The sequence below is a fragment of the Simochromis diagramma genome, unplaced genomic scaffold (genome assembly GCF_900408965.1).
Source record: "Simochromis diagramma unplaced genomic scaffold, fSimDia1.1 OVJJ01000596.1, whole genome shotgun sequence".
Classification (NCBI taxonomy): Eukaryota; Metazoa; Chordata; class Actinopteri; order Cichliformes; family Cichlidae; genus Simochromis; species Simochromis diagramma.
Window position 1 is genome coordinate 6767007 of NW_024387245.1, and position 11662 is coordinate 6778668.

At 38.0% G+C, this 11662-nt stretch overlaps 1 protein-coding gene across 1 annotated transcript; it reads left to right on the forward strand.

The window, feature by feature from the left end:
- The first annotated feature begins 189 nt into the window (after positions 1-189).
- On the forward strand, positions 190-11192 carry pstpip2 (proline-serine-threonine phosphatase interacting protein 2). Its single transcript, XM_040000805.1, has 14 exons — positions 190-312; positions 1101-1201; positions 2808-2882; positions 4624-4658; positions 4766-4872; positions 4957-5019; positions 5627-5725; positions 6416-6461; positions 6761-6840; positions 6923-7021; positions 7955-8051; positions 8154-8238; positions 9417-9454; positions 10384-11192. The coding sequence occupies exons 1-14, from the start codon at positions 277-279 to the stop codon at positions 10437-10439; spliced, it is 1017 nt and encodes a 338-aa protein (XP_039856739.1). The 5' UTR covers positions 190-276; the 3' UTR covers positions 10440-11192.
- Positions 11193-11662: the final 470 nt, after the last annotated feature.

The following is an 11662-nucleotide window of genomic DNA, read 5'->3' on the forward strand; positions in this document are numbered from 1 at the left end:
ATTATTATTATTATTATTATTATTATTATTATTATTATTATCTATCATCGGACCAGTGTATACCATCTGTAAACACTGTAAGTACGCCCATCAGCCATCAGATGGCGGCAAAACCAAGCTAAGCGCAAGAGGTTTTTGGCGCTCCAGTTGTCACGTGAGTGCGCGTGCGCCACTTTGACGGGCTTCGTGTAGCTCTCGCCTGACAGTCGGCTCTTTCTCTTACATGGTCAGTGTGTGTTTGCGATAAAGCACCTGTCTGTTGCCTGCTCCATTTACATGATGAAGAACCTTCATTTTAAGGATTTCTTCTGGGTGAGTTTTTTTCTTGTCCTTTTTGTTTGTTTGCCTTTCTATGAAGTCGTGATTGGAATTAGAAACATTTTATTTTTTGATTCAGCTTCAGATGGTTTAATTTAAAAAAAATTGTATTTTTGTATTGTATTAATTATTAGAAACGGGAATCCTGCTGAGGGATCTAACGTTTGTTAAATAGTATGGAAACAGGAGCATCAAAACTAAGCTATTAAAAACAGTTGATATGAACTGCTGGGGAGTTTTTGATAAGCATTCATGTGTAACCAGACCGATATTTTATCAGATCACGTTTCTCTCTCTGCAGTGTAAATAGTGTAAATGTCATTTCCTTTAGTGGAGTAAAGAGTAAATTTCATAATCCAGCAGATTAGAGTGGAAATACTGAGAGTACCAATAACTTTGCTTCTACGCAACATAAGCAAATATGTGTAGTTAAATTTCACTACAGGATTTTTTGCATTGTCTAAATACGGCCTCATATGGTGTATTTTAAACCAATAAAAAGTCTGGCAAGTTGATTACAAGCTGTTGCCCTCACCTTAACTAAATTACAGAGATGCCTAGTCCCAAACATTAATTAAACTCAGAGTCAATTATTCTGAAGCTACAGTGCTCGTTTATGTCTGTAGGGATGTTTAAACAAGTTTAGCCAGTCTGGCTGTCGTACAGTTAAGACCTGGGCGTGGGAGAAGAGGTAGCAGAGGTACAGCTCTCTGTTTCTTTTAGGATATGTGTTTTGCTGTAAAACTGTCTGCTGTAATACTGTCTGTGCATCTTGCTGACAGAACTCGGACCTGACCTCCACTGTCGGGTATGATGCCATCATTCAGTATCTCAATGATGGCAAGAGGACATGCAAGGAGGTGGAGGATTTTATGAAAGCCAGGTAATGTCGTCATCCTTATATGTAATAATGCACAACTGATGGGATGTTTGGCTCTAACCGAAGTCTGCAAAACTGTGTTCAAGCTTTACATTTACAGGCCAGTTGTTGCCAGCGATGTACAACTGACTGCAAGATAGATAGATGTAGTGCACGTTTTGGCTGCAGGCATGCAATTATGATAAAGAGAGTGAAAAGAAAATAAACTCTGAGAACGACAAGTGTAGTGGAGGAGGACAGCATTTTGAGATTAAGGACAGTACTGGAATACAACGAATAAAGTTGCCTAAAAAAGTACATTTTTGTTGCTATAATCTAAAACAAAATCAGATGAATACATATTTTGATTATGAATTATATAGTCAGTATAAAAGCTTTTGAGGAACTTTAGAGAGGTTATGGCATGAGTTTTTCAATTAGTGAGGATTATTGTGACTTGCATTGTTGTCTTGACAAAGAGGAAACACAAACACGTCCTACCGTCTTGTAATTTGTGCAAAGGGCACTACTGCAGTTATATGATTAAATGCCAGAAAAGTAGTACAATTCTGCTTTCTAAAAATACTCCAAGGTTAATTCTGCGCACTGGAATGATGTGACGCATCAGGTTTTATAATAGAGACGTATAACCTTTCACATCTAATCATTAATTCCTCTTATAATAATTAATCTGTCCGTGCTCTCCCACACACACATGCACACAGCAAAAAAAAACAAAAACACCCCACACATATAAAAGTCCAGTGTGTAGTCAGAAACGTGACCTAGTGAGGTTAATGCTATGAAAAAAGGAGGATATTATGCCACAACACAACTGGACGTTTCCTAATTTGGGACTCACCATTTTTAAACCGCAGTGGTTTAAAAAATATTTGTGGGAAGATTTACCAAAATAAAAGTAGAGTAAGGAAACACGGTCAGGGTGAGGTGTTTTGTGGGAAACGGCGGCAACAATCGAATTCTTTCAGCTTTCAGTTATGCAAAAACAAATTCTTCAGGACACCAAAGAGCAGCTACGACAGCCCGCCCTCCTTAACTATATCTTGATCTGTTGTTGTGTAATTATATTTGAGATGTGTTAGCGTTGCATTTTACTTTAAGTCTCCTATTAGCATTGCTTAGCAAATTAAACAAATTGTAAGCGGTCAGCACTATAGCATTGTCATGCATTTGTATAGTAAAACTGTATTGAGTTGTATATTTATATGTATGTTTTTTAATATTTATCATTGTATAATGCATATTAGAATTGATTAATTATTTTCCATTTACTTCTCCAACATTGCTTAAATGTGCCTGTCAAAACTCTTCAGGGAAAGAACAGACTCCAATTATAACACCACACATGTAAATGTTGTCCTGTCTTTTTTGTATCAGTTAATAATTTAATATGGAAATTTATAACTTCTGAAAAATACTGATAGTGAAGCCTAAGGGATGTATAAATGTAAATTTGTGATTAAGCATTACCTTTCAGAGATGTCTAGTATGGGTTTTGCATGTAAATTCATATACAGTCTGTTGGCCGGCAGACTGCTCTGTTTGTTGGCCGAATCTTTGCATGTATGCTTTTACGCTGCCCTCACTCTCAATTGGTTGTTTCTTTCAGGGCATCAGTTGAAGAGAAGTATGCCAAAGAACTCCTTAGTTTGTCCAAGAAGGTGTGTGGACACAGTGAGATGAAGTAAGCGACCTCTGTGTTGATATGCTGTTATTATGTGCTGTATTTACAGGAAGCCTCACCCCTTCTAATGCATGAGTAGGTTTCTGCAGTACTGACACAGTACCTTGTAGTCTGGACTCAAGTGTAGTGCAGAAAGTAAGGTCAAAGAAAACAATGAGTCTAGTCACCAAAGGTTCTTGTTGTTGTTCTCAGTCTGTTTCACAAGTTGAATTTCGAAATTAAGTTTGAACTTCTGTAAAATTGACAGTTTGGTTCTTAATGTTGATGTAGTCAGATTTTATATGACACCACTACCACGATCTTTTATTAGCAAGCCTAGTTCCTGTTTAATGAGTGCTCGCACTCATTATAGGAAGGAACGACTTAGCTACATAATTTACTTCTTGAATTCATAGTGCATTATTGATAGACTCATCTTTTAAAGATGTCCTATCAAAGGACTTACTTGAACTGCATTAAAGGCATTTTTCATCCATGTTTTTACAACAACCTTGAGATCAGTTAGAACGAGACAGAATCGATGTGCTGTCAGGTTGTACTTTCATTGTTCTGATAGTTATTTACAGCATTTCAGTTGATTTATTCTAGACAAATGAATTGGTGTTGTTTTTTTAAGAGTCAGACAGAACTGTCTGACTCACATTTCTATAATTAAAATAGTAAAGATGTCGCTGATTCAGAGGCCTGCCAGCCAGTTTCACTTTAGGGGGTGAAAAGGAAGAACTCTATAGAGAAAAATGTTATTCTTATTTGGCAAGTGAAAAATAACAAATTATAACTTTTTAGACAGAATACACAATTCATAAGACTATTTTAAGACCAGTCATATCACAAACTACGACTGGTATCAAATTACATGTATTATGTATTTAAAAGTAATTCATTTAACTTAGTAATTCTTTTAGAAAACCTCTACAAGACTTTTCCTTCCTCTTTTAAAATGTGAACATTTTATTTTCTCAGGTTTGCTTGCTTGTTTGCACCATAGATTGTGATATTTTAAATCCTTGTGCGTAGCTCATTTAGTTCTTCTTCTTCTTTTTTGGAGTCAAACGTAACTATAATTGGACAAGAAGATGGTATGCTAAATGTTACATCTCTGCTTGCAAGATGCACCAATAGACTATGTGGGTGCATTGGACAGACACGCATACATTTAGATTAGCCACATCAAGTTTATTTTATTTGCATGGCATGTTTAAAACAAAAGTAATAATAGAAAAGAGCAGGTTGTCTTTAGGAGGACCTCAAAGACCTAGAGGTATAAAGACATCTGTGATATATTGTGAAGCTGATCCACGGAGGGCTTTAAAAATGAATAAAGAATATTTAAATAAATCCTGTATTTCAGAATCAATTCAATTGTACTGTCAACTGAATTAAAACAGGACTGATGTTTTATCTTCATGTTAACTTGAGAAACTCAGAGTTGCAGTGTTTTCTACACAAGACATGATAGAGCTGTGGATGAGTGTTTCTAAGTACCGCCGAGGTTCTTCATTGGGCTGTCAAGTGTGTCAGGTAGCTAGTATCATCTATGTAAAAGTGAATATTGTTTTTATCAAAGCTAGAGCCACAGGGTGACATGCATAATGAGAAAAGAAGAGGTCCTAAAATGGATCCTTGAGGAATGCCATATTTGATAAACCATTGATCATAGTCCAGGATGCATGATTTGTATTTGCAAGCTCCAACACCAAAAATTCAATGTGCAGAATAATGTCTTCTTCTGCTTTTTCAGCACATTAAAGAGATCCCTGGACATGTTGAAATTACGTAAGCACTTTTTTCTTACCTTAATCATGCCTGATTCCTTAATTACCCTAATCCTTGACTATAAAATCTATGATGACTGCAATCTGAAGTATGCTTTCGCCCTGCAGAGACTGAACAAGTGAGTCTGTCACATTTACAACTTGCCCAAAACATGAGGGAGGAGGCCAAGAAACTGGAAGACTTCAAAGAAAAGCAGAAAGAAGCTAGGAAAAAGGTTTTTATTCACATTGCAATTCACTGAGATGTTGAATGCATTCAGGTAATATATTAATGATGACGCTGAACTTTGTCATTTTAGGTAGAACAACAAATGGATGCTCTCCACAAACAGAGGTCCTCACAGTACAAGAAGACAATGGATGTAAGTAAAAATAAAAATCTTCAAAGACCAACCAGGACTGATGACTTTTCTGCAAGAACATTTTTGCTTCTTTTAGTTGTGATAACAAAAACAATAGTTTGATATAATTAGTTTGTGGATTCAGTCACATGAAGTAGCTGCGGTGATTGGTCTGCAAAACCAAAGTCAAAAACACTTCTTTATTCAAATTTTAAGGTTCAAAAGCTGTAGTCCTAAGCTCGTGTTCTGTCCCGTGTTTAGTAAAATGAAAACCAGAAGTATTTAAACAATGTGGCCCCAAGCAGATCTCCCATTGGTGAGTCACGTAAGATGAGTTTCAATTGTGTTGTGAAAATGCCGCTCTTATCCTTTTGCTGTTCTTCCTCTTTGGTGGGGGAAGTTGTGTTTACCAGTCTGGGAAGTGAGGACCAGGGCAACATTTAAAACCATTAAAATCTTTTCCAAAAGTAGAAGTGCTTGTCATCTCTGTGACAATAGAAATCAGATGGTGGCACCAAAAGACATGGTCTCTATAGACTGACTTTATTTATATATTTGGGGAATTTCTTTTTTTTCATCAAAGTGTCAAAATACACTATTAAAGTACCTACTTTGGTTTTGTCTCAAGTCAAAGAAGACTTATGACCAGAAGTGTCGAGACAAAGAAGAAGCGGATCAGAACGTGAACCGAAACACCAACACCAACAACACCAAGCACATGGAAAAGGTACTGTGACAACAGCAGTCACCTGCACTGATCAGTATCTAATGTGATATAAATGAATGAAGGGATAAATGCTAAAGGCATTATATCATTTATTGGCCCCAGTTTTGGACTTTGAACCTTGAAATCTCTTTGAACTCTTACACATATATATGTACTTGTATTTGCTGCTATGACTTTCACTTATTTAAATCACTGGTCACAATTTCAAGAGGCTTCATTATTTTTTGAGTCGCTGAGACATCAATTGGAGTAAAAGTCTGTGTGTGAAACAGAGAGCAATCTATGTGTGAGTGGGAGGGGGTAGTTGTGGCTTGTGGTAAATAAACGCCTTGAGCCTTCAGGGTAGAAAAGAGCCGTGTAAGTCCCAACCATTTACCACCGGAGTGCTTATTTCCGTTTTAGAGGTGTTGTTGTTAATGCCCATTTTTAAGGTGTCAGCAAAACATATAACTGTACTTCAGAAAGCCTCAGTACTTAACAAGGAAGATGCAGACTGATGAACACATGGTTGCAAATGAAACATTAGTGTTTAGTGAGAAAAAGATACCCTTACTGGTTCTGACCCTCAGACTTCTGTTTATTATATCAGCTCATTGGTACAAAAAAAACAGGAATAATGTCTGTATGACCTTCAGTAGAGGGCTTTTCTCATTTTTAATATCTCATTCCTCCTTTTTTGTCATGTTTCAGCTCTACGCAAAAGCACAGCAGGCAAAACAGAACGCAGAAGAAGCAGGTAAGAAAGCAAACAACAGCAGGACGGAATGACTTAGCCTTTCGGTAACCCATTCACACACACTGTGATGATGCTGGCATCTTGGTCACGTCACTCCATTGCCCCTGTGTGCTTAACTTCAATAACGCAACATCTTCATAGTGACCATGCTGGCATGCAGAGATTAAGTTTAGCATTACACTATAGTGCCAGTGTATAGCCTCACATAACTGGAAGCATAGCCGAACGTGGCTTAAATATTCTCAGTTAATGCACTGAGTTTGCTCATTTATACTTTTTATACTCTCTACCATTTACAGACAGGTTATACCAGCAGAATGTCACTACACTGGGAAAGATTAGAGATGACTGGATAAAGGAGCATATCAAAGCCTGTGAGGTGAGACAACAACCTTCAAGTTCTAACAAAAGCACACATTATGGAAATGGGCCGAGTGATTTTGTTTTTGTTGGCCCCTTAGATGTTTGAGAAGCAGTCAGTGGAGCGGATCAACTTTCTGAGAAACACAGTCTGGACTCACCTCAACCAGTTATCCCAGCAATGTGTGACCAGTGACGAGGTAAAGTTTCCAGTTGCCACGATCACTATAATCAGTATTTTTATATAAAGAGCGGGTCGAATGGTGGGAAATATCAGGGAGGTTGGTCATAAGGCCACTTTAGCGTCTCATTGTTTTGATTCTACAGCTTGTGACTTCGCTGTCTTGGCTTTAGCCCACTGGTTTTATTAACCTCGAAGCCAACAACTGTTTTCAGCTGTACTACTTGGTCACACATTATAATATGACCCAAGAAAGGGGGGATTTTGTTTTGTTCTGGACACTCCTTTTCTTTCAAAAGGATTGTACAGGAAAGCAGTGACTCCTTTCCTGTAAAATACCTGGAAGTTTGGCAAGATTAATCCACTGATGTATAATACAATATACATCTTCCAATGTATGGAAAAATATTGATTGAATTTCCGCAAAATTTACAAGAAATTATGCAACACTAAATGACCTATCTATCCATCCATCCATCCGTCAGTCCATTCTCTTGGACTTATCCAATTCAGGATCACTGGAGCGTATTCCAGCTATTATAGGGCGAGAGACGGAACACCCTGAACAAGCCGCCAGCACTTAAGCAGTATTTATACTCCAAAATACCCCAAATTTAGGCTGCACTTTAGTATCACAGCTGGACTACTTACATTTAACCATTAAAATGACTCAATATGTACTTATTTCTTCCTTGTTGTAAAAGACATGACATAATCCGTTATCTGCTTATACGGATACGCTAATCTTAGTATCTGCATAAGCACAGACATTTGACACATTATATTTATACAGTCTGTTTTGCATTTATACCATGTTCTGCTCTCTGTATGTGTAAAAAACACAGTTATTTGCGGTTTAAGGTTCTTGGGCAACTTCATATATTTATATCTTTGTTGTGAGTTGCTTGGACTCTGACCTTGTTTTACTGTCTTTTTTTGCATGTTCGCATAGCTCTATGAGGAAGTGAGGAAGTCACTAGAGCAGTGTGACATCCAGGAAGATATTGAACACTTTGTAAACCTCAGACAGACTGGTGATAAACCACCAGGTAGGACTCAACGACAGCATTGTATTTAAAGAGCTTCTTATCTAACAGCACAGTCTCATGAGTTACCAAAATGTCACCAATTTCCATCTTCCTCTCTAACAGTTCCAGTTGTGTATGAGAACTTCTATAGTGGTCAGAGATCTCCAACTGGAGCACCACCCTTTCGAATGCCTCCACCAGTCAACAGGTATGAAAGAGAAGGATTCCAGCAAAGGGTGCCGCCTGCCTCCTAACAGCATGGGAAATAATTATGTGATCCTCTGCTGAATTTGTTTGCTCACTTAAAATGTGTGGTAGTAACTTTAATGGAGAGAGACACATTATCAACAGGCAAACATGACTTAGTGGAGACGTTTCTTGTAGTTGGTCATCACTCTCTAAATCTAAATCTAAAGCAGCTCAAAGCTTCAGCTTCCTCCAAAGATTTTCTGTAGGATTGAGGTGGTTACCTCTTTATGGCCTTAAGTTTAGGGTCACTGTCACGCTGGAATCCATCCACAGCCTTCAGTGTTCTGGCTGAGGGAAGGAGGTTCTTGTCCAAGGTTTTTCAGTACATGGTCGCATTCATTGGCTCCTCAATGAGGTGAAGTCATTGTGTACCCTAAGCAGGAAAACAGCCTCAAAGCATGTTTCTACATCAGTGCTTGACTGTGGGGATGGTGTTCTCTGGGTCATTTCTCCCCAAGCCATCTCTGAATCATTTAGATGTTCACTGGGACAGGCCTCTACATGCGTCTTCTCCAACAGGGAGACTTTGCACTGTAAGATCTCAATCATTACAGCGTAGTGTGTAACTAGTGGTTTTCTTGGTGATTGCCTTCAGATCGTTAACAAGCTTCTCCCATGTAGTTTTGGGCCGATCCACCACCTTGCTCGTCATCACCCTCACCCCATGAGGCAAGATCTTGGATGGAGTTTCAGAGCGAGGGCGACTCACTAAGCTGCTTGCTGTTGGTCTTGTAGCCCATTCCAGCCTTGTGCAGGTCTACAGTCTTGTCCCTGATGTCCTTTGGCAGATCTTTGGTCTTGGTCATGGTGGTGGGGAGATTGGAATGGAATAAAACTGATTCTCATAAGTAGTTGAGATCAGGATTATCTGTAGTTGACTGATTAGTTGGTTGCTTGGTTGTAATCTGTATGCCACATTGACACACAGTGGGTTTTTTTTTGGCTTTTTGGTTGCTATTCTGCATCTCTCCATAAAAATGAGAAACTTTTCATTTCTTTGGAAGTGAGCAAACTTACAATTTCAGCAGGGGATCAAATAATTATCTCTCTCACGCTGAAACCTGTTTTTCTACATGTGCAGAGCATTGTTGGGACACCTCTGATTCTTTGCTTTTTTTGCTCATATTCACTTTGCAGGAGGGGACCATTACCTCTGCCAACACAGAACAGTAATGGTATGTTTGCTTTATTTGTATTTAAATACAGTGCACTATCAAAGTAGACTACCAACCCTCAAAATTATCTACTGTCCAGAGACCCCAAAGGTCCCAGGTTCACTCATCATGTGAGCCTATGTACATTGATTTGTTTCAGTTACTGAAAGTACTCCAAGCTCCAGTCAACAAATATTTAATATAAAATTATCGAATGTTGTTCTTTTTGTGTGATCACAGCCAAACTTAAATTCAGAGCATACGGTCACAGAAATTGGAGTCCAAACAGGCATTCAGAAATTGTTAAACAGTTTTCCAAACTGTTGCCAGTTGTACTGAGTTCCTGGGGAAATAATGAAAATTGCACCATCAGTCATTTTTACAAGCAAAATATATATATTTTTAAATAGTTAAAAGCCCAATGAAAGGTCTTGTTTTATTAAGCACACAGTCGGTTGTCTCGACAACATCTACATTCCTAAAAATTGAGGCCTGCATAGTGAATCTTTAGGGTTTTTGTTTTGGAATACCTAAATGTGGTCACATTGTGGGCACAGTTTACCTGCTGCAGTGTTCATCGGGCAGCACAACAGCTTCACAGGCCACAGCTTTTACATCAAAGTGCCAAACCAGCCAGTTAAGACATCTGCTTTAGTGTGGCGTAAATGTAGGGCCAAGCCTGCATTCCAGTCACATTTTACTTTGAGTAGAGCATGCTCAGTCAGAACTGAAATTAGAACTTTGACCTTGTGTTGTTGTGTAGCTTCCACACAGAAAACTGTAGGTCATAATAACCAGGAAATCATACTGGTATCTTCCAAACATGTTCTATTTGCATTTTATGTATTTGTGAATGTTTGAAACTGAATATTTGTGTATTTCCTTTGATCCATGCTTCTGCTTTTTACACTTAAACGTTAAATGTTTTTCAACGTTTGCTTTTATTGCAGATGATTCGCACTACTCAACAGTGGAGGATGCAGGCTACAGTGTTATCCAGTACTAGCACACATATCTGCAGGAGGAATTACTGCACACACTGTGGACTGTTCTTTGTGTCAAACCTCAGGGTTACTTTGTACTTCTCCTCACTTCCTCTTTTATGATTTCCTGTAAAAGGAAGGTCATACCAAAGAGGAAAACGTGTGTCATAAATGCACATAGAGTTTTAGGTTTAAGTAATAGTGAACATTTTATTTTGGAGTACTTGATTCTGTTTTTAAAATTAGAACAGACTTAAATGGTGATGCTTTTGCAGTACGTTAGTGATAAACATCTACAGCTGTATTGTTGAATTCCTGTATTAATGTAGGGGCTCATTGTGCTGACAGACAGCCTTTTAATGTGTTGGTGTCATGCAAGGTTCTTTCTTCTACATGACTGTGTCACATTTTACTTTTAGTTATTTAAAAAAAATAGTCTATTCATATTTCAAACACAATAAGATCCTGTGTAATCTAGGTTTCATTTCCCCTTGAGTATGAAAGTGTCACGTCAGCTGACAGGTATACAAGAAAGCCTCATGCACACACAGTAGACACACCCTAGTCAAGTGCAACCTGCACCCAACACTTTTTCAGACAAGGGTTAAAGGTTTTATGCTCTGAACCAACATTCCTGTAAGTAAAATGTGCGTGATGATGATTTATAAAATATTTCTGAATATTGGAGGAGGATTGTTTTTGTTTTTTTTTCTCCTTCTGCCCATATTAACGACTTTTTGTTGCAAAAAGTAAATAGATAGCATTTGATTCTGCGACCGATCTGCTGTTGGTTTTTGTTAAAGACTTTGTTCTTCACTGCACTTCTTGAGACATTTTTATTCATTAAACAGTGTTTTTACAATACTGTACAAAAATCTTCAGACACCCCTCATTCCTTTACATTTAATAAGTGCAACAATCTATTTAAACGTGTGCAAACAAACATGGAAATAAAGCGTACAATTCTAATGAGTTTGAAAGCCAACAGTACGATCGCATTTATTCAACAAGCCTGAACTCTTTTAGTCAAAATTGCTTCTAATTTCTTTAAGTAGTCTACAGGAACAGTTCTCCAGGCTTCTTGAAGGACATTCAAAGCTCTTCTTCAAATGTTCACTGCCTTTTCTTCTCTTCTCTCTCAGGATTATCCCACACTGCTTCAGTAATGTTGAGATACAGGCTCTGGGGAGGCCAATCCATGACTGTTAGTGGGCATTTTTATGTCCAGGCATGCTTTTACTTCAGT

What these genes read in the sequence shown, in the direction of transcription:
- pstpip2 (XM_040000805.1), top strand. Translation starts at nt 277, where the DNA reads ATGATGAAGAACCTTCATTTTAAGGATTTCTTCTGG. An exon ending in AGTACAAGAAGACAATGGAT is followed by an intron (nt 5,020 to 5,626) that starts GTAAGTAAAAAT and finishes TTTTGTCTCAAG; the next exon opens with TCAAAGAAGACTTATGACCA. An exon ending in ATGCCTCCACCAGTCAACAG is followed by an intron (nt 8,239 to 9,416) that starts GTATGAAAGAGA and finishes TTCACTTTGCAG; the next exon opens with GAGGGGACCATTACCTCTGC.